General features: G+C 36.6%; 1 protein-coding gene across 19 annotated transcripts in view; it reads left to right on the forward strand.

Annotated features, from left to right (window-relative positions):
- Positions 1-23,186, forward strand: part of MIA2 (MIA SH3 domain ER export factor 2) — a 247,692-nt gene that overhangs the window by 72,850 nt on the left and 151,656 nt on the right. For 13 of the 19 annotated variants that reach the window (NM_001134678.1, XM_024231318.3, XM_054529855.2 and 10 more), the window contains 7 exon segments: positions 4,330-4,431; positions 5,738-5,798; positions 6,670-6,705; positions 8,924-8,991; positions 10,159-10,241; positions 11,892-12,020; positions 17,793-17,951. In NM_001134678.1, coding sequence (NP_001128150.1) covers positions 4,330-4,431; positions 5,738-5,798; positions 6,670-6,705; positions 8,924-8,991; positions 10,159-10,241; positions 11,892-12,020; positions 17,793-17,951 — 638 coding nt within the window. 19 annotated transcript variants of the gene reach the window in all.

The following is a 23,186-nucleotide window of genomic DNA, read 5'->3' on the forward strand; positions in this document are numbered from 1 at the left end:
CTTTACTTAGTTACTTAGGGTGGCTCCTTAAGCCATTTTTGACTTCTCTCTTGCTTTTATATCTCCTATTTATTCTGTCATTAAATCCTGTCAGCTTTTTTATAGCCTGAATCTGACCACTTTTTACCATCTTCCTTATTAGTCTAGTCCAAGTCTTCAACGGTTAATACCTGGCTTATTATAGTAGCCTTATGAGTAGTCTCCTCCTTTCCACCCTTTCTCCCGCACTGTGTTTTCTCTGCAACATGCAGGATGACCCTTAAAATGTGAATTGTGAGTATGGTCACTCTCGTGCTCAAAATCCCTGAGTGCCTTTATATCACACTCAACCCACAGCTTTTATTTCTTGGCCTGCAAGACAGTACAGGATTGGACCCTTGGCCACCTGTTTAATTTTAGCTTATTCATGTTCTTTTTCCTCTCAGTACCCTCCATCCAGCACTGGCCTTTTTGATGCTCTTTAGCACATTGACCTCAGGGTCTTTGTGCTTGTTTTTCTGCCTGGAATGATGTTTCCTTATATATTTGAATGGCTCAGTTCTTCATTTTATTAGGCCTGGGTTCAAATGTTACCTCAAAGAATCCTTCCCTGGCTACTCTAACTAAAATAATACCTGCTACTCTTTATCCCCTTATTTTGCCTCATAGCTCTTATTGTCCTCTGATGATTGATTGCTTTTATTTCTTTTATCTTCCTTACGTTAAATATAAGCTCTGAGAGAAAATTATTTTCTTCACTTCTGTATGCGTGGTGCCTAAAGCTACATGAGACATGTGATAACTGTTCAGTACATGTTTGTTGAATATATGTACAAATATGTTCAGTGCCTTTATATATTGGAGTGAAGGAGTGTGTGTGTGTGCATGCTGTTGCCTAAATGCCTAAGTACACTGAAGACCCTTGAGATATCTGAAGACTCTAGATTTTCAAATAGTACCATAGCACATATTGTTTTCATCATAAAGGGTAATAAAATGTAACAGACTTTCAGGTTCCTTTAGGCTCTTAATGATAGTTATTACAGTTGTTCCCCATTATTTATAGAATCTGTATTTGTGAATTCACTTACTAGCTAAAATTTATTTGTAAATCAGATCAGTACATGCAGAGCTTTTGTAGCCATTCATGGACATATTCAGAATGATGAAAAATTTGAGTTGCTCAATGTACATGTTCCCAGCTGAGGTCAAACAAGGTGACACTCTGCTTTCTTCTTTCAGCTCTCATTCTGTAAACAAGTGTCCTTTTTACAGTATATTTAGTACCTTACTTTTTACATTTTTATGCTTTTTGCTGGTGATTTAGCTGTTTAAAATGCCCCCTAAGCATAGTGCTGAACTGCTATGTAGTGTTTTGAAGCACAAGAAGGCTGTGATATGTGTTACAGAGAAAATACATGTGTTAGATAAACTTTCTTTAGGCATGAATTACAGTGCTTTTGGCTGTGAGTTCAATGTCAATAAATTAACAATGTGTATTAAATAAGGTATCTTTAAACAGAAGCACATGAAAAACAAGGTTATATATTGATTGGTTGATAAAATTGTTGTGACCAGAGGCTGTAGCAGGAAGCTAACCCTTTATTACCCTTAGGAGCAGTGATCTAGTATTTGCTAATTTATGATTTATAGTGACTTTATGGCACATAAGTGGCACAAATAATGAGAATCTACTTTATATATTTGGAAATTGGTAGAGAGTACTAATACTTCTTTGAGATCAGGATGCTGGGTAGTGCTTGGCTCATTCACTGCCAAGTTCTATACTTCAGTCATGATTTGGATTCAGTTCACAATTAAAAAGTTGTTATTTGTTATGGACCTTTGGCCCTTTGGGACTGCTCAGGGTATGCAAGAGACTAAACCTGACAAAATGGAAGAATTAGAGTATAACCTCAGGGTTTTTCAGCCGGTATACCTAGGAGTGGGCCCTTCTCTTTTAGGTTAGAATGAAAGGTATTAAAGTAAAACTTGGATATAAAAGTGATTGAGGTGAAAGAAATATTTTTGAGTGTATCTTTTGAATAAAAAAAGTATATGGTTGATTATAGAATTTTGATGAGTAATGTTTAACATTTCAAAGAGAAGGTATTTTCTTTAGCTTTTTAAAGGAAGGATAGGGAACTGAGTAGTACTCTAGTTGTGTGTGTTGTTCACATGATTTCCTTCGTTAGTTTAAAATTATTTTAAATTCCTAAAATATTTTACGTTTCCTTCTTATATTTAACTAGCAAGTAGTTTATATTAACTAGCAAGTAGTTTAACTACTTGTTACTGAAATTCAATGAATTATGCCATTGGCACTTCTTGAGCGTAGAATATTGAGTTTATAGTACCAGTGAAGTGTTAAATTTATATTCTTGCTGCATATAGTATAATTTAAGTTGATTCTAGATGTTGGCTTGATGTTTTTCTTGACTGATATACCATTTTCCCAGATTTAATAATGGAAACAAATGAAATGGTTAGGACCTAGAAGCTTGATGTGTCGCTTTTTTTTTTTTGAGATGAAGTCTTGCTGCGATGCCCAGGCTGGAGTGCAATGGTGCGATCTTGGCTCACTGCATCCTCCACCTCCCGGGTTCAAGCAATTCTCCTGCCTCAGCCTCCTGAGTAGCTGGGACTACAGGCATGTGCCACCACTCCTGGTTAATTTTTTTTTTTTGTATTTTTAGTAGAGATGGGATTTCACCATGTTGGCCAGGCTGGTCTCAAACTCCTGACCTCTAGTGATCTGCCCACCTTGGCCTCTCAAAGTGTGGGGATTACAGGCATGAGCCACCATGCCTGGCCCTTGATGTGTTACCTTAAATATATATGATGGTTTTTTTTTTTTTTTGAGATAGAGTCTTGCTCTGTTGCCCAGGCTGGGGTGCAGTGGCACCATCTTGGCTCACTGCAACCTCTGCCTCCTGGGTTCAAGCAATTCTCCTGCCTCAGACTCCCGAGTAGCTGGGATTACAGGCATGCGCCACCACGCCCAGTTAATTTTTGTATTTTTAGTGGAGATGGGGTTTCACCATGTTAGCCAGACTGGTCTCGAACTCCTGACCTCATGATCTGCCCACCTCAGCCTCCCAAAGTGCTGGGATTATAGGCATGAGCCACTGCGTCCAGCCAAGATGTGATATTTTTAAGTCATATCATCAGGTCTTCTTTCACAACGTAATTTCTATTATTAATAGGCCCACCCAAATTCAATGGGAAGGTACATAGACCTCACCTTTTATCAGGGAGAGGTGGCAAAGAATTTCTGTCTATCTTCAGTCTACACAGTCTGTAAAAACACATCTCTCTTCCATATCCATGCCCGTCGCACTTTCGTGCTTTTCCTAAGGAGATGACTTATTTTCTTACAACATCCATGAAAGTGATTGACCTTAGGGAATGCTTTCTAAGCAATAGGTAATGTAGTGTGTAGAATACAAAATGTTTACTGCCACACTGCAAGACTTCTTCAGTAGTTTGTCTTGTTCCTTCTCAAAGTTCATGAAGGAGGGAAGATGTCCATTTAGGACTCCAAATGTGTTTTCCTGTGGTGTTCAATAAATATTTCTTGGGTGACCAAGGTTGTTAATGATAGTATGTGCAATGAAACAACATGGGTATTATAGCATAAAAGAGTCACTGCTTATGAGCTCCAGGCTTTGGTTTAATTATTTCTCTGTGCTTCATTTTCGTTTTTGTAAGATGGGAATAACAGTACCACCCTTCTTGTAGAGCTGTTGTGGTAATTAAATAATACATGTAAAAGTCTAAGAACAGTTTTTGGCACATACTAATGGCTCAGTAAGTTATCTATTGTTATTATTAATAGAACTAGATGTAGTAAATAGGACTGCTACTACTACTGTTTACTTTGGATTCATTGTAATTATAATTATGTGGGTGTGTGTGTGTGTGTGTGTGTTTACTCACCTGGAAGCCTAATCACTAACCAATATAAAAATTAACGGAACACATTTTATTGGTGACTTCTTACTAGCAAATGTGATGCTTGTTTATACAGAAAGACTTGATAAGTGATAGTCATAATAGTTTTTATTAAATATATCTTTCATCCTATTTTTAAGATAAATTTATATAGAAAACTCTTGAAGCTATTAGTAGTTCTGTATTAGACACAATGCTTTACAATTTCAGTTTATAATATTAAATTCCACACCAGGTATATTTATACAGGTACTTTTTTTTTCCTTGTAGGTGATGTTTTCAGTGGTATTTTAGAAATAATTTTACAGGAATCATCAGTTTTGATACAATTAAAAAGATAGAATTGATTATCTTATGACATGTATTAAGAGAATTATAACATTTTTTGTTTTTAAGGAAATTAACAGTAGAGGAAAATTATCGGTTAGAGAAAGAAGAGAAACTTTCTAAAGTAGATGAAAAGATCAGCCATGCCACTGAAGAGCTGGAGACCTATAGGTATTAAATATATTTTCCCGGTTTCTTTTTTGGGATGGGAAGAGTATCTAAGAAACTTAATGCCAGAAAAAATAATAAATGAAATGAAAATAGAAAACATTTTAAAATCTGACAGGTGGTACAGACAAAAAAAAAATATACTTTTGTCTCATCACTTTTCATTCAGATTTCTTGGTCTTGAGCAATTATACAGAAAATATAAAGAGGAAAAATGTTTTTCTTTTAGGTTGTGTGATTTTTAAAATCTCTTAAAGTTGAATATGGACAATTCTATTTTATGTTAGTGTCAATATGAATAGATATTAATTTTAAGGTCTTTCGTCATTGGTTCCAATTGAGAAGAATGTATGTAGTATTAGTGACTCAATAGGTGTGCCACAAAAAGAAGAGTGAGCCATAGAGCATTCTGAAGTGTTTAAAAGACTATAAATCTAGATTTTACCTTGGTTTGATCCTTACTAGATCCCAGGAAATAGAAAATATAAAGAAAAAAAGGGGCAAGATTCAGCAGTATCCCAAATAGTTGTGATACTTCATTTTACCTCAGAAAGAGCAAGCTTGAGTTTTATCCAAAATAAGTTATCTTGTTAGTCTCATAAAATTAACAAGTAACATTTTACTTCACAACGATTGCTAATTTCCTAGAATTCTATTAAGACTACCCACATCTGGCCAGGCATGGTGGCTGACGCCTATAATCCCTGTACTTTGGGAGGCCAAGGTGGGTGGATCACCTGAGGTCAGGAGTTCGAGACCAGCCTGGTCAACATGATGAAACCCCGTCTCTACTAAAAATACAAAAAATTAGCCGGTCGTGGTGGCGGGCGCCTGTAATCCCAGCTACTCAGGAGACTGGGGCAGGAGAGTCATTTGAACCCTGGAGGTGGAGGTTGCAGTGAGCCGAGATTGCGCCACTGCACTCCATCCTGGGCAACAAGAGCGACACTCTTCTAAAAAAAAAAAAAAAAAAGACCACCAACATCTGAATAAATCTTCTAGGATCATCTTCTTAAAAATAAAAAATAAAAAACACAATATACCACATAAATATTTGTGTGACTTTTGGTTTAGGTAAACTCAAGTAGTAGTATTAAGTTGTAATCAATGTTAAAATTAGTTTAGGAAAAAATATACTGTAAAATCTGTCAGAGGTGATTATTTCTTAATGTGGAGTTCTGGATTTTTTTTTTTTTTTTCTTCATGAAATAGAGCATTCTGGGTTTTCTAATAAATTTTTTTAGTAGAGAGTATGTTCTGTCATTTCATATTATATGTTAATAGTAGAATAATTATTCGTTCCATTTAGAAAGCGAGCCAAAGATCTTGAAGAAGAATTGGAGAGAACTATTCATTCTTATCAAGGGCAGGTATATATATGTGTGTGTGTGTGTGTGTGTGTGTGTGTGTATATATATAATTTAAAACAATTCTGATTTGTTTGAATTGATGCAGGAATATAATTACTTGACCAGTTGTACACCTCTTTTGAGGTGTTGCATGTGGCTGTGGGACATTTCCCAGGAGCCAAAGATTCTGAGATAAGAAATCTTATTTAAAATTGCCATATTGGCTGGGTGCAGTAGCTCACGCCTGTAATCCTAGCACATTGGGAAGCCGAAGTGGGTGGATCACTTGAGGTCAGGAGTTCGAGACCAGCCTGGCTAACATGGCAAAACCCTGTCTCTACTGAAAAAAGAAAAAACAAAAAACAAAAATTAGCCAGGTATGGTGGCACATGCCTGTAATCTCAGCTACTTGGGAGGCTAAGGCAGGAGAATCACTTGAACCCTGGAGGCGGAGGTTGCAGTGAGCTGAGATCGCGTCACTTGTACTCCAGCCTGGGTGACAGAGTGAGACTCCATCTCAAAAAAAAAAAAAAAATAAATAAATAAATAAGTGAAATTGCCATATCTCCTGCTGCTTTGGGAAGGTATATTGCATCACATAAACGTGTATCAACAGTGTGGTCTCATACTCAGTCAGGCTAGTTATATGTTAACTGGCAATTCCTAAAGTAGAAGTTTACTAGACAAAAAATTTAATTGTCTTTACATTCAGTTTTTGTTTTAAAATACAATAGATTATGTATACATGAAAATTTGCTTTAAAAATGTTGCCTACTCTTCAGAGATGCTTGGGATAGTTTTGAGTTGTGTGCTACATCATAGTGGTAGATGTGAATGTTTTTTACTTAAGAAAAATAATTGTCAGTAGCATTTTAATTACTTTCTTTTTCAGATTATTTCCCATGAGAAAAAAGCACATGATAATTGGGTAAGTTTTAAATTTCTTTAAGTCTCTTTTGTCAAATTGTATTTTGTTTTCAGAAGATACGTTGCTTATTTAAATTAGATGAAAATAAATATAGTATTCTGAAAAATCAGTTTCTTTTAATTTTACAAGTAGTGAAGTTATGTTCCTTGTGAACTAAACAGTTTGTTCCAACACAGTTGTTAGAAAAATCTGATTTTTCCTTCTTTGCTTTTATCACATTGCTTGTTTGAAAGGAGTTTGTACTCCATGGGGAAGGTGATATAATGTTCATGGATTGATTGTTCCAGGGCACTGGATTGCCACTAATTAGTTGTGGACAAGCTACTTAAAATTCTTTGGGCCTATTTCCTCATTTGTGTAACAGTGGGATTAGATTAAGTGATCTTCAAAGCCCCTTTTAGTTCTAAAAGTCATAAAATTCCGTTACCTGAATCTCAGTGTTGAATTACTGGGTACACATTAAGAAAAGGGTCATCATAAGAAATAGTGTATTTGTGCTCCAGAGGAACTAACTGTGTGAGGAAGTGATGAGGATGCAGATTTTGACTAATTATAAGAAAGACACTCTAACATATAGGACTGTTGTAATAGCTGGCCTTTGGAATACTTGTCACTAGGAGTCTTCAACAGTAGGCAGTTTGCACAGTGGGTGAGTACATGGAGTCTGGAATTAGGCTGTCTTGGCTCGTGTCCTGGCTCCATCACCTATCATCAGTTTTCTTATCTGTAAGATAGAGATAGCAGTAGTACCTATTTCATAGGGTTATTGTGATGATTAAATTCATGTAAGGTTGTTGCCGAATGCCTGACACACAGTATACATCCAGTGAATGTTAACTGTTGTTATTGTTGTAGTGAAGCTTGGTAGATATTTCTTAGACATGTTGGAGTGGAGATTCCAGCCTTGGGTGAGAGATTAGGTATGTTGAATGTCTAGGTCCTCCTCAGTTGTAAGATTATGCTTTGGTATTGAGGGTTCAAATGAAAATTTGTTACTAAATTAAGCTGGGCTTAGAGATGAATTTAGTTAACCACTCCTCACCATTTGTAAAATACTTAGATGTAGATTACTCTTTGAAGATGGAGAGGTCCACACACAGTCCCAGGGTAAGATGGTAGCCAGGCTGTTTCTGGAAGGGCAGCAGGAACATCTTACAGATCTTACAGAGACACTGACTTGTCAAGATTAGAATGAAAACCACAAACAACAATGGCCAAGAAGGGAATATGCTGAGGCCCAGAGGTAACAATTCCCTTCCTCACCGCTGCGTATTTAGTGAAGTCTTCTAAGGTAGATAAAGGTTATCTCAGACGACATGGGTAGAGGCTACAAAGAGACAGTTAAGCAGTTGGATATAAAGATCGGGACAGCCAGATGACACCTAGGATATATCTGTCCTCACATGTTCTAGAGCACAGGGCAGGCAGGAAAACCCAAGGAACCACAGGCTAAAGAATTATATATCAGGAAGGTCACTTGGAAGAAGCTCCACAGACAAGGTGTGTTTTTAGCTGAATTGGGATTAGTAGAGGTAATGAAAGTGACACTGAGCAGTAGCTTGTCACACGCTCCAGAGCTGAGCTACCCACAGGAGCAGACTGGGGTCTGGGCAGAAGACAGTTAATAGGAGAGGCTCATATTAGTTTCTGAAAAGTCACGTAGTAACAGAGTTTAACTTGTTTTTTAGGGAAAAAGTGTTCATTTCAATGAACTAATCACCCGATCAGTTAGAACCCAGGCTGAGTTTAGAGTCCATGAGGCTCTGAACTTTTGACCCCAGGGTGGATGGGGACAAGGACATGGCTCAAACTGTCAACTTTAGAGATTTGAGGGTAGGGGGGTAATAAAGTCTCAACTACACAAAAAGTATATTTATTAAAATCTCTTGTGTTCTAGGCACTGTACTTAAAGGCCTTTTACATACATTACTTGTTCAATCTACTCAGTGACTCTGTAAAGTAGGTATTATGATCCCAGACTTATAGATGAGGAAACAGCCTAAGGTCATATGACTAGAGAGTAAAGAGTGGATATAGAAATTCTGATCTTTCAGAGTCTAAGTCTTACACTTTTTCTAACTTCAGTGATTATGATTTGTATACCATTGTTGTGATATATATATTTTTTAAAAATTTAATGAATGTTTATATTGACATATTTATGCTTATTTTTTAAGTTTATATAAATGTATTTTTAAAATGTGTTATTTTCTTCAAGTTGGCAGCTCGGAATGCTGAAAGAAACCTCAATGATTTAAGGAAAGAAAATGCTCACAACAGACAAAAGTAAGTATCTTAGTGGGAACATTTAAAATTAGTTATTCTGTTATTTCATTAATTAGGTAATACTTTTATAAGGTTAAGTAAGAAAACTTGCAGTGAATCCAGCATATCTTGTGAGATATCTATTAGTTTTACTAGGAATGTCTAGTTTTTTTTGTTTGTTGAAGTACTTGTCTTAGGTCACTGAAGTGGCACTTGGAGGAAACTCGTAACAGATTATTCTGTAAAAAGTATAACTAAAATTTTTTTTAAACCAGTGTAGATGGATGGAGGTAAAAATGGATGGAAAGAGAAAGGATGAATCTCTCTGACATAGTAATGCCCAGAATATCAGCCTCTTTTAATGGATAAGTAGATAGGATAATATTCATTAATTTCTCTCATTTCCTGGTTTTGTAGTATTGGGTGACATTGTTTTACAATAATAAAAGTCTACAATATACAATAGCAGGGAAGAGTAAGTGCTTTTCTGTGAAGATGATAACAGTCTTCCTAGTGTTATAATTTCTTGTCACAATGTACTGTTAACATTATCCAATATTAGTTTTTAGTCCTCTTGCTTGTCTTTTCTAGTCTCAGAAATTAAAATCAAATTATTAAATGTTTTATATCTCATGATTAAGAACTAGAAATAAGATTCTTTTAAAATGTCACATTTGTAGGATAAAAAGTTTACGAGTAAGATTAATGGGATTTCCAGTGTTATAACTGGAATCATGAGTGTCACGTTACAATGGAAAGCATACATGACTCAAAGCCAGGAACCGTGTGTCTTAATCCAGGCACTTTCATTGTGAATAAATCATTTAAACTCCTAGCCTCAGTTTCCTTAGTTGTAAAATGATAGACTGGTTGACCTTGGAGGACTCTTGTATTTCAAAAATTTGGATTCTGTGATATAGTACTCATGGTAGTCTAATTTTGAAGAAGAAATAAAACAATTGTAAGGCTCCACAAAACATCACTATCTCTAGGGCAGCAAGAAACTGATTACCCTAGTTAACAAGCAGTGGGAGATAAAGGTGTTTTGGTCAGAATAATTTTAGAGAATCTGTTTGTTCTGTGTAGATATTAAAATAGTGAAGAGTAGCTTGTAGTTGGTAGAGGCATTTTTTCTTGTGGTGCTTCTCTTGGATGAGTAACTTAGAGATGTTTGTTCTTTATTTGCAGATTAACTGAAACAGAGCTTAAATTTGAACTTTTAGAAAAAGATCCTTATGCACTTGATGTTCCAAATACAGCATTTGGCAGAGGTAGTCTTTTTTTTTTTTTAACCCCTCATTTAAAATACATATTTTACATATATATATATATAGCACATATAGTTTGTATTAGTGTAAGTTAACACTGTTATTTATATAAATATTTTAGATTTTAGAACCAAGGTTCTAGACTAAGCTTTCTCATAGACTCACAAGTTTCTAGGTTTTGTTTCCTGTGCAGTAATGAAAATTATTGTTGCTTTTGTTTCTTAGTGGGATTTTGTAAGATGATATATATTTAGTACCTTGAGCTCCTTGAAAAGCCAGGTGCTTGGCACATAGTAAGGTACTCATTAACAATTTTCCGTGAGATTGAATGAATAAGGAGTGCTTACATGGAATAGCATTGTAACTGTTTATATATTAACTATACTTTGGAATTTGCTTGTTTAATAATTAAAAAATAGTTTCTAATTATTTAAAAGTATCAATTTAAAATGTGGGAAAAACTCAGTCTGAGGTTTGATTGCTTTAATTAACTTCAAGGGAGGACCAATTTTTTTTGTAAGATATATTTAATATTTCTGTCCATTGTTGAGTTAGGGTCTGCAGTGATCTCAAACTATTGCAAACAGTTTAAATTTTTTCATAATAATTTTGGTTGAATTGGAATTAAGCTTCTAAGGTAGTGAAAAATAAATCTATATATAGGTAGAATACCATTTTAATAACCTTGGAAAGTTATAAAAATCACTTTTGAGAGTAAAATTTCATTAAAATGAAAGTCTTATTTCTACATTTAAAAAATATTAGATTATTACGAATTTCAGGTAGTAACAAACTTTGGATTGGGGTGAAGTATATAGAAGCATTTTTTTTTTTTTTGTCTGAATCCAACACAGAAGTTTCAAGGAGGGTAAATAATGCTTTGATCTTTTCTTGTAGCTGGTTTGAATATTATACCAGCTACACTCACGTTTTAAATTTAACATGTTTTAAAAATGTTATTTTGGTGGTTTTTGTTTGTATTTTGTTTTTGATTTTTGACTTTGGAAACAAAACCATTATTTGAGAGTGGTGAAATTTGTAAAGTGGTAGGTGTCTTGGCTGTATAGATTATAGATAAAGTGATTTATTTGATAAATTAGTATTTGTAAACTGACTTTTTACTGGTAATGAATCAAAAGTAAATTGTGATCTTGCTTCAGAGTATTTTATGCATTTTTCTCCTCTTCATAATCTGAGCATTGTTTAAACAATTCATGGCCCAATACAGCCTATCTGGCCCTGATTTAAACTGAGTACTTCTATGTTGCAACTCTCACCAGCTGAAATGTCTGGGTGCATACTGCCAGTAAAAACCAAAAAAAAATCTAACTTTATGCTCCTATAACTCTAAGATATATCTCCAATATCCTTTGCTTAATATAAATGATTATTTATCATGATGTTTTTATTAATTCCCAGTTGGTTGATGTTTTTATTGCTTAAAGTGTCTATTTGATAGACAAATATTGAAAACACCAGGATCTGTGTTTAATTCTGTTCTATATTAGCAAAATCAAAGGATACATTCAGGACATAGATTAAATTTAAATTGGCAATAGGATGACCTGATGGTAATTGTTGAAATGGGATTCTAACTCTGTAGTGTAGCTAAGTGAAGCTATGAATTTAAATATGCTGTTTTAATTATTCCAGAGCACTCCCCATATGGTCCCTCACCATTGGGTTGGCCTTCATCTGAAACAAGAGCTTTTCTCTCTCCTCCAACTTTGTTGGAGGGCCCACTCAGACTCTCACCTTTGCTTCCAGGGGGAGGAGGAAGAGGTATATTGTTTAAACATCTTTATTACTCTAGATTTCTTCCTTACTTTATATTTTCATCTCAACTTACCTTAAAAATAATCTGTAAAATAAACATTTGGAAAATACAGGCATTCCTTGCACTTACTGTAAATAACTTTTATTTGGAAAAGGAGCTCTATGACATCTAATTTTGATGTATTTTTCTCTTAGAAACAGTGCTATATTAGATAACATTTTGATCAAGGACTCGATGTGTATCTTTTTATTTATTTTTCTTTTTAATTTTAATTTTAATTTTTTGAGACGGAGTCTTGCTCTTTCACCCAGGCTGGAGTAGAGTGGCGCTATCTCGGCTCCCTGCAGGCTCTGCCTCCTGGGTTCATGCCATTCTCCTGCCTCAGCCTCCCGAGTAGCTGGGACTACACGCCGCCGCCACCACGCCCGGCTAATTTTTTTTTGTATTTTTAGTAGAGACGGGGTTTCACCATGTTAGCCAGGATGGTCTCGATCTCCTGACCTTGTGATCCACCCTCCTCAGCCTCCCAAAGTGCTGGGATTACAGGTGTGAGCCACCACACCCGGCCTGATACGTATCTTTTTAAACCATATTTTTGACTTCTTAAAAACTATATATTACATGATGTAATATAAAATTTTATAAGACTGCATGAAATACAATAACGGTATAACCTAGCTTAAAATTATATATGTGTATGTATATATATATGTAATTTTTTTTTTCTGAGACTGTTTTCACTCTTGTTGCTCAGGCTGGAATGCAGTGGCGTGATCTCGGCTCACTGCAACCTCCGCCTCCCAGGTTCAAACGATTCTCCTGCCTCAGTCTCCCGAGTAGCTGGGATTACAGGCACATGCCACCACACCTGGCTAATTTTTTTTGTATTTTTAGTAGAAACGGGTTTTGCCACATTGGCTGGCCAGGCCAGTCTCGAACTCCTGACCTTAGGTGATCCACCTGCCTCAGCCTCCCAAAGTGCTGGGATTACAAGTGTGAAACACCATGAAATTATATTTTGATGAAGCATTAGAATTTGGAATTAAAAAAATTTACATTAGTATCATGATCTTTTTATTGTAGAAAATTAGAAAGTGAAATAATCTTTTTATAGACTCAAGGAAATCAGTAGTGCTCTTGTAGGCAGATTTTTGATGGGAACCTTTACTGTGGTCTACATCATTTGTTAATACACTGGGGGCCGGGTGTGGTGGCTCATGCCTGTAATCCCAGTATTTTGGGAGGCCAAGGGGGGCAGATCATGAGGTCAAGAGATCGAGACCATCCTGGCCAACATGGTGAAACCCTGTCTCTGCTAAAAATACAGAAATCAGCTGGGTGTGGTGGTGGGCGCCTGTAGTCCCAGCTACTTGGGAGGCTGAAGCAGGAGAATTGTTTGAACCCGGGGGACGGAGATTGCAGTGAGCCGAGATAGTACCACTGCACTCCAGCCTGGCAACAGAGCGAGACTCTGTCTCAAAAAAAAAAAAAATACATTGGGAAACCAAGCCACAATTGTCTGCTGTTACCCCCTTATATGTTGTTGAGAATTTCAGTAGGTACCTCAGGCCTAATCATTAGCTATTCTACATTTATCTCATCAGCATCACCGTGGTGTTACAAAAGGCCCTAGTACCTTTGAAAACTCCTGTGTACCTGGAGTTTTCCTTTTTTGATCTCTCACCATACTTTCTTTGTCAAGTTCCTTTAAAGTTTTCCCTTAATTTGTGGCAAAATTCAAAGATATAGGGCCCTATTTATTTCAAAATCAAAAGACTTACATTTTCAGTTCCAAGTATGTGTTTTATAAGAGCTGATGGCATTCTTCACCAGTGAAACATTCCCACCCTTTGTATCAGTGATTTTAACAGATTGAATTTGAGATAGGAACATAAAGTAATGAATCTAAATAAAAACACCAAATTAAATCCAACAAATCAAAGTTCATATACTCAGATGGATATTACTCATCTAAATAGTATCTCAGGAAGTCTGTGTACTTGTTAGTTGAAGCTGCCATTACTCCAAATGTTTTTGGAACTCTTCCTTTGGAATTGCCTTCAAAGAATATGAGAAAATCAACTTACTACTGTATGGTCATGAGATATTCTCCCTTTGCCCATATCCTGTTTGTATCCTCTTTCTCCACCCTCATTTTGCTTCACTTAGAACTGTTTCTGTCCACCTCCCAGTCCCCCCAGTAGATTGGGCCATAGCCTGGGGTCCCTGCAGAGCCTCTGCTTGTGTTGATTTTGAACTGGAAGCTCCTAGGGAAAGGGACTGCCCTATAGACTGATACTTAGAGCCTTAGGGAGGCTTTGCATTGAGCACTTCAGGAAAGAAACTGATTTTGACATTCACGTGTCTGCTGCAAGCTTATGACTTAGTTCTCTAAGTCCACCCCCACCCCTCCATTTTTTACCTTGGCTTACACTAAGAAATGTATTTTATATCATGTCATATTGTACACTAACATAAATATGATTGAAATATAATTGAAACCAGCTACATGAAATAGTACTTACCATTACAGTTTTGATGCTTTCTATTCAGTTTTATCCCATTTCATTAATTTAATCTTAATTAGCATTATTTTTTAAACTTCACACATCACAAATGAGTAGGAGCTAGCAGTCTGAAAAAACAGTGCCCTAGAAATAAGGGTATAATTGGCTAAACTGCAAATATGAGTCACTGGAAATTGAATTACATAAGTCAAGGATTGCTTGTAGTCAATTGAATATTTGGAATGATTAAAATTTACATTTGATTTCTCCTCTTCTATTTCCTCTCCTATTTAATTTAAAGATACAGTGTGTTTAGATTATCTGCAAGGGTGTTTTACTATTTGTTTAAAAAGCTACAGAAGTTCTAGGTAAGTTGTCATTGGGTCTTAAAGAGTTGATCCGAACTAAAAGTTCCTATGATCCACCAAAGGAGGATGGAGAGTACCCGTTGTTTTTCCTTACTTTTATTATCTTTTTAATTTGAAGTTTGGATGAGTGGTATATTTGAATAATATTGAGTACAAGTAAAATAATTTCTTCTTAGAGTAAATTGTATGTAACTGGGTTTGAATAGAAAACTTTAACCATTAGAATTTTTAGGTTTGTAATATTCACTGGGTAGTCAGTTGGCCTGTAGCCTTGGTCTTCTGGAAGTAAGCAATCAGGAAGGAAAGCCTTTGAATGTCTCCTTTAAATCTCTGTGCTTCATTCCAGATGAACTCAGCCTAACTGATGACTTGCACATTTTCTGGTTTCCCAGCCTTCTTCTTCTAATGAGCTAATTATTAGGATGAAGAAGCAAGAAGGAAAGATTTGGGGAATTTAATAGAATGTATACTCATAAGGAAAAATGATAGTTTACCTCCTGATGTAAAAGCCAGTTGATCTGATTCTACTAAAGGGAGTAGATGGAAAATTTGTTTTAAAGATTACTGTATATTAAATGTGAATGCTTATGCTGATTTGTACAAGTTACCAAGAAAAGTTAAAATTAATTTTGGTTTGTTCTCTTAAAGGAGGTACTGAAATAGAGTAAGCATTTTTGTTAGACTTCTTTTTTTTTTATTTTTTTTTTAGATAGAGTCTCACTGTGTTGCCCAGGTTGGAGTGCAGTGGCACGATCTCGGTTCACTGCGACCTCTTCCTCTCAGGTTCAAACGATTCTTGTTCCTTAGCTTCCCGAGTAGCTGGAATTACAGGCACATGCCACTATACCCAGCTAATTTTTGTATTTTCAGTAGAGATGGGGTTTCACCATGTTGGCCAGGCTGGTTTCGAACTCCTCACTTCAGGTGATCCGCCCACCTCGGCCTCCCAGAGTGCTAGGATTACAGGCATGAGCCATCATGTCTGGCTATTTTAGTTAGGCTTCTATTGAAAAAAAATTGTTCACTGGGTGCAGTGGCTTACACCTAGTACTTTGGGAGGTCAAGGTGGTGGGATTGTTTGAGCCCAGGAGTTCAAGACCAGCCTGGGCAACATGACAAAACCCTATATCTACAAAAAATACAACAATTAGCGAAGTGTGGTGGCACATGCCTGTTGTCCCAGCTACTTGTAAGGCTGAGGTGGGAGAATTGCTTGAGCCTAGGAGGCAGAGGTTGCAGTGAGCTGAGAATCGCACCGCTGCACTCCGGTCTGGGTAACAGAGTGAATGAGACCTTGTCTCAAAAAAAAAATTTTTTTTTTAAGCTATTCCTTGAGAATAATAAACTTTTGTTTTCTGGACAATATAATTTTGAGAAGACCCCCCTTTTCCCTCTCAATGACAGATAAATGAGGTATTAATATATTTTATTGAATGTTAAATTTTTTTTTTTTTTGAGATGGAGTCTTGCTCTGTGCCTCAGACTGGTGTGCAGTGGCGTGATCTTGGCTCACTGCAACCTCCTTCTCCTGAGTTCAAGCCATTCTTCTGCCTCAGCCTCCTGAGTAGCTGGGACTACAGGCGCCTGCCACCATGCCCGGCTAATTTTTTGTATTTTTAGTAGAGATGGGGTTTCACCCTGTTAGCCAGGATGGTCTCGATCTCCTGACCTTGTGATCCGCCCGCCTTGACCTCCGAAAGTGCTGGGATTACAGGCATGAGCCACCGCGCCCGGCCAAAATTTTTTTATATTTGTCTTTTCCATTTTAATTGAATGTAGGTTTTGTTTTTTGTTTTTTTTTTGAGATGGGGTCTCACTCTGTCACCCAGGCTGGAGTGCAGTGGCACGATCTTGGCTCACTGCAACCTCCTCCTCCTGAGTTCAAGCCATTCTTCTGCCTCAGCCTCCCTAGTAGCTGGGATTACAGGCACCTGCCACCATGCCCTGGCTAACTTTTGTAGTTTTAGTGGAGACAGGGTTTTACCACGTTGGCCAGGCTTGTCTCAAATTTCTGATATCAGGTGATCCACCCTCCTCGGCCTCCCAAAGTGCTGGGATTACAGGCGTGGGCCACTGCGCCCAGCCCTGTATATGGGTTTTTAATTAAGGTACTGTCTTTTCTGTGGTCGTAAGAAGGGAACTTTAAAATTACACCCCTTTGTAAATGTAAACATACCAGATTTTCTTATCCAAATGAATGTTAGCTCATTTAAAGTGATTATTTCAACAGTACTGTTGTTTTTGAAACTGTTGTTTTAGACTTGTCTTCAGAACTTATGAATTCTTCTTTGAATGTGAATTTGATATTTAGAAATTACTAAAAGCCATTTAGTGCCAGTTTATCTGTTGTACATAATGTTTTAAATCAGGCTATTTAAAATCATTTTGGGGCAGAAGTATTTATCTTTTTTATCTTCTCATTGACTCCTAACACTATTCAGTGAATTTGGGCAGAAGTAGAGAGTCACGTTTCAACTTTGAGATGCAGTTTTTTACATGGCTGTTAAGTTAATCTGAGTGCATTTCCAAAAGAGTTTTTCTGAAAAATACTTTAGTAGCAAAATTACTAGAATAGATATAGAACTGCTAAGATGACTGTTTTAAAGGAATCATGCTCATTTGGACTATTGATATATTAGTTTAAGCAACAAAATCATTTATATTTTTTATTTAATCATTTATATTTTTATTTTATATTATTTTTTATTTAATCAGTTCTTATAATTACTTTATAACTATCCTGTTACATCAGGCATAGGAATCATAGCAATTTACTTTCTACACTGTTATTTTTCAGACTTTGTATTTATAATTTATGATTTAACCACTGATTTTATGTGTAAAACAAGTGTATAAGACTTTTTAAGATGAAACAGATTTGTATGTTTTTTTCTTTAATTAGGCTCACGAGGCCCAGGGAATCCTCTGGACCATCAGATTACCAATGAAAGAGGAGAATCAAGCTGTGATAGGTTAACCAATCCTCATAGGGCTCCCTCTGACACTGGGTCTCTGTCACCTCCATGGGAACAGGACCGTAGGATGATGTTTCCTCCGCCAGGTATGTAAAGACAATAGTTATTATTTCTCTTTGAAAGGCAGCTGGGATGTGGAATACACAGGAATGGAAGAAGAGAGGAGTATATGTTTGTTCTTTCTTAAGAAAAATCATCGTACATTTTTGAAAACAACAATGATAAATAATCTAAACAGAATGATTTGAGATAATTGTTCGTATTATAGAAAGCTGTTTTCTCCCTAAATGGAATGTTTTTATTGTTTTTGTTGCTTATAGAGGTAATAATGCATGTTTACTTTAGAAAATCCAAACAACACAGAAATGTGTAAAGAAGTGAAAAATCCCTTTTGTCATCTTAGTGTGTCCTTCTCAGAATTTAGTTGTAGGTATATATCTTTTAGAGATTTTTTTGGGTATACATTTATACACATAGCTGTTCAAATTCTTTTAATCACTCTGTGCAGTTGTACCATTCACCCTCTTTTGTAATTGTCTTTTTTCACTAACCATTTTGTCTCACCAAAATAAATATATTTACCAGAAGAGTCACAGCAGAATATCTTGAAATAAGATAATAACTGCCGTTCAACAGCTGCATCATCTACATTAGGTGTTTCTCCTAATGCTATCCCTCCCCTGGCCCCCCACCCCAAGACAGGCCCTGGTGTGTGATGTTCCTCTCCCTGTGCCCATATGTTCTCATTATTCACCTCCTACTTATGAGTGAGAACATGCAGTGTTTGGTTTTCTGTTCCTGTGTTAGTTTGCTGGGAATAATGGTTTCCAGCTTCATCTATGTCCTTGCAAAGGACATGAACTCATTCTTTTTTATGGCTGCCTAGTATTCCATGGTGTGTATGTGCCACATTTTCTTTATCCAGTCTGACATTGATGGGCATTTGGGTTGGTTCCAAGTCTTTACTATTGTGAACAGTGCCGCAGTAAATATACGTGTGCATGTGTCTTTATAGTAGAATGATGTATAATCCTTTGGGTATATACCCAGTAATGGGATGGCTGGGTCAAGTGGTATTTCTAGTTCTAGATGCTTGAGGAATCGCCACACTGTCTTCCACAATGGTTGAACTAACTTACGCTCCCACCAACAGTGTAAAGCGTTCCTGTTTCTCCACATCCTCTCCAGCATCTGTTGTTTCCTGACTTTTTAATGATCGCCATTCTGACTGGCGTGAGATGGTATCTCATTGTGGCTTTGATTTGCATTTCTCTAATGACCAGTGATGATGAGCTTTTTTTCATATGTTTGTTGGCTGCATAAATGTCTTCTTTTGAGAAGTGTCTGTTCATATCCTTCACCCACTTTTTGATGGGGTTGTTTGCTTTTTTCTTGTAAATTTAAGTTGCTTGTAGATTGTGGATATTAGCCCTTTGTCAGATGGATGGATTGCAAACATTTTCTCCCATTCTGTAGGTTGCCTGTTCACTCTGATGGTCTTTTGCTGTGCAGAAGCTCTTCAGCTTAATTATATCTCATTTGTCAATTTTGGCTTTTGTTGTTTTAGTCATGAAGTCTTTGCCTATGCCCGTGTCCTGAATGGTATTGCCTAGGTTTTCTTGTAGGGTTTTTATGGCTTTAGTTCTTACATTTAAATCCTTAATCCATCTTGAGTTGATTTTTGTATAAGGTGCAGGGAAGGGGTCCAGTTTCAGTTTTCTGCATAAGGCTAGCCATTTTTCCCAACGCAATTTATTAAATAGGGAATCCTTTCCCCATTGGTTGTTTTCATCAGGTTTGTCAAAGATCAGTTGGTTGTAGATGTATGGTGTTATTTCTGAGGCCTCTGTTTTGTTCCATTGTTCTATATGTCTGTTTTTGTACCAGTACCATGCTGTTTTGGTTACTATAGCCTTGTAGTATAGCTTGAAGTCAGGTGGCATGATGTCTCCAGCTTTGTATTTTTTGCTTAGGATTGTCTTGGATATATGGGCTCTTTTTTGCTTCTATATGAAATTTCTAATAGTTTAGAAAAAATAAGTAGTTTTTTCTAATTCTTTGAAGAAAGTCAATGGTAGCTTGATGGGAATAGCAGTGAATCTATAAATTACTTTGGGTAGTATGGCCATTTTCATGATACTGATTCTTCATATCCACGAGCATGGAATGTTTCTTCTTTTCTTTGTGTCCTCTCTTATTTCCTTGAGCAGTGGTTTGTAGTTCTCCTTGAAGAGGTCCTTCACATCCCTTGTAAGTTGTATTACTAGATATTTTATTCTCTTTGTAGTAATTGTGAATGGGAGTTAGGTCATGATTTGGCTCTCTATTATTGGTGTATAGGAGTGCTTGTGATTTTTGCACATTGATTTTCTATCCTGAGACTTGGCTGAAGTTGCTTATTAGCTTAAGGAGTGTTTGGGCTGAGATGATGGGGTTTTCTAAATACACAATCATGTCATCTGCAAACAGAGACAACTTGACTTCCTCTCTTCCTATTTGAATACCCTTTATTTATTTCTCTTGCCCGATTGCCCTGGCCAGAACTTCCAATACTATGTTGAATAGGGTGGTGAGAGAGAGCATCCTTGTCTTGTGCTGGTTTTCAAAGGGAATGCTTCTTCTAGCTTTTGCCCATTCAATATGATATTGCCTGTGAGTTTGTCATAATAGCTCTTATTATTTTGAGATATGTTCCATCACTGCCTAGTTTATTGAGTTTTTTTTAGCATGAAGGGGTGCTGGATTTTATCAAAGGCCTTTTCTGCATCTATTGAGATAATCATGTGGTTTCTATCATTGGTTCTGTTTATGTGATGAATTACGTTTATTGATTTGCGTATGTTGAACCAGCCTTGCATCCCAGGGGTGAAGCTGACTTGATCGTGGTGGGTGAGCTTTTTAATGTGCTGCTTGATTTGGTTTGCCAGTATTTTATTGAGGATTTTTGCATCAATGTTCATCAGAGATATTGGCCTGAAATTTTCTTTTTTTGTTGTGTTTCTGCCAGGTTTTGGTAGCAGGATGATGCTGACCTCATGAAATGAGTTAGGGAGGATTCCCTCTTTTTCTATTGATTGGAATAGTTTCAGAAGGAATGGTACCAGCTCCTCCTTGTACCTCTGGTAGAATTCAGCTGTGAATCTATCTGGTCCTGGACTTTTTTTGGTTGGTAGGCTATTAATTACTACCTCAATTTCAGAACTTGTTATTGATCTATTCAGGAATTCGACTTCCTCCTGGTTTAGTCTTGTGAGGGTGTCTGCGTCCAGGAATTTATCCATGTCTTCTAGATTTTCTAGTTTGTTCACATGGAGTTGTTTATAGTATTCTCTGATGGTAGTTTGTATTTTTTGTGGGATCAGTGGTGATATCCCCTTTATCATTTTTTCTTGCGTCTATTTGATTCTTCTCTCTTTTCTTCCTTATTAGTCTGGCTAGCGGTCTATTTATTTTGTTAATCTTTTCAGAACACCAGCTCATGGATTTTTTGAAGGGTTTTTTGTGTCTTTATCTCCTTCAGTTCTGCCCTCGTCTTAGTTATTTCTTGTCTTCTGCTAGCTTTTTAATTTGTTTGCTCTTACTTCTGTAGTTCTTTTAATTGTGATGTTTGGGTGTTGATTTTAGATTTTTCCCGCTTGATCTCCTGTGGGCATTTTAGTGCTGTAAATTTCCCTCTAAACACTGCTTTAGCAGTGTCCCAAAGATTCTGGTATGTTGTGTCTTTGTTCTCATTGGTTTCAAATAACTTATTTATTTCTGCCTTAATTTTGTTATTTACCTAGTAGTCATTCAGGAGCAGGTTGTTCAGTTTCCATGTAGCTGTGCGATTTTGAGTGAGTTTCTTAATCCTGAGTTCTAATTTGATTGCACTGTGGTCTGAGAGACTTTTATGATTTCCGTCCTTTTGCATTTGCTGAGGAGTGTTTTACTTCCAATTATGTGGTCGATTTTAGAATAAGTGCTATGTGGCACTGAAAAAAATGTATATTTTGTTGATTTGGGGTGGAGATTTCTGTAGATGTCTATTAGGTCTGCTTGGTCCAGAGCTGAATTCAAGTCCTGAATATTGTTGTTAATTTTCTGTCTCATTGATTTGTCTAATATTGACAGTGGGGTGTCAGAGTCTCCCACTATTATTGTGTGGGAGTCTAAGTCTCTTTGTAGGTCTCTAAGAACTTGCTTTATGAATCTGCATGCTCCTGTATTGGGTGCATGTATATTTAGGATAGTTAGCTCTTCGTGTTGCATTGATCCCTTTACCATTGTGTAATGCCCTTCTTTGTCTTTTTTGATCTTTGTTGGTTTCAAGTCTGTTTTATCAGAGACTAGGATTGCAACCCTGCTTTTTTTTTGCTTTCCATTTGCTTGGTAAATTTTCCTCCATCCCTTTATTTTGAGCCTATGTGTTTCTGTGCACGTGAGATGGGTCTCCTGAATACAGTACACCGATGGGTCTTGACTCTTTATCCAATTTGCCAGTCTCTGTCTTTTAATTGGGGCATTTAGCTCATTTACATTTAAGGTTAATATTGTTATGTGTGAATTTGATCCTGTTATTATGATGCTAGCTGGTTATTTTGCCCATTAGTTGATGCAGTTTCTTCATCATGTTGATGGTCTTTTACGTTTTGGTGTGTTTTTGCAGTGGCTGGTACCAGTTTTTCCCTTCCGTATTTAGTGCTTCCTTCAGGAGCCCTTGTAAGGCAGGCCTGGTGGTGCCAAAATCCCTCAGCATTTGCTTTTCTGCAAAGGATTTTATTTTTCCTTTACTTATGAAGCTTAGTTTGGCTGGACATGAAATTCTGGGTTGAAAATTCTTTAAGAATATTGCATGTTGGCCCCCACTCTCTTCTGGCTTGTTGGGTTTCTGCAGAGAGATCTGCTGTTAGTCTGATGGGCTTCCCTTTGTGGGTAACCCGACCTTTCTCTCTGGCTGCCCTTAACATTTTTTCCTTCATTTCAGTGTTGGTGAATCTGATGATTATGTATCTTGGGGTTGTTCTTCTCGAAGAGTGTCTTTATATTTCATGAATTTGAATGTTGACCTATCTTGCTAGGTTGGGGAAGTTCTCCTGGCTAATATCCTGAAGAGAGTTTTCCAACTTGATTCCATTCTCCCCATCACTTTCAGGTACATCAATCAAATATAGGTTTGCTCTTTTCACATAGTCCCGTATTTCTTGGAGACTTTGTTCATTCCATTTTATTCTTTTTACTCTAATCTTGTCTTCAATCTTTATTTTAGTAAGTTGGTGTTCAATCTCTGATATCCTTTCTTCCGATTGATCAATTTGGCTATATTGATACTTGTGTATGCTTCA

Source organism: Pongo abelii, chromosome 15 (genome assembly GCF_028885655.2).
Source record: "Pongo abelii isolate AG06213 chromosome 15, NHGRI_mPonAbe1-v2.0_pri, whole genome shotgun sequence".
Lineage (NCBI taxonomy): Eukaryota > Metazoa > Chordata > Mammalia > Primates > Hominidae > Pongo > Pongo abelii.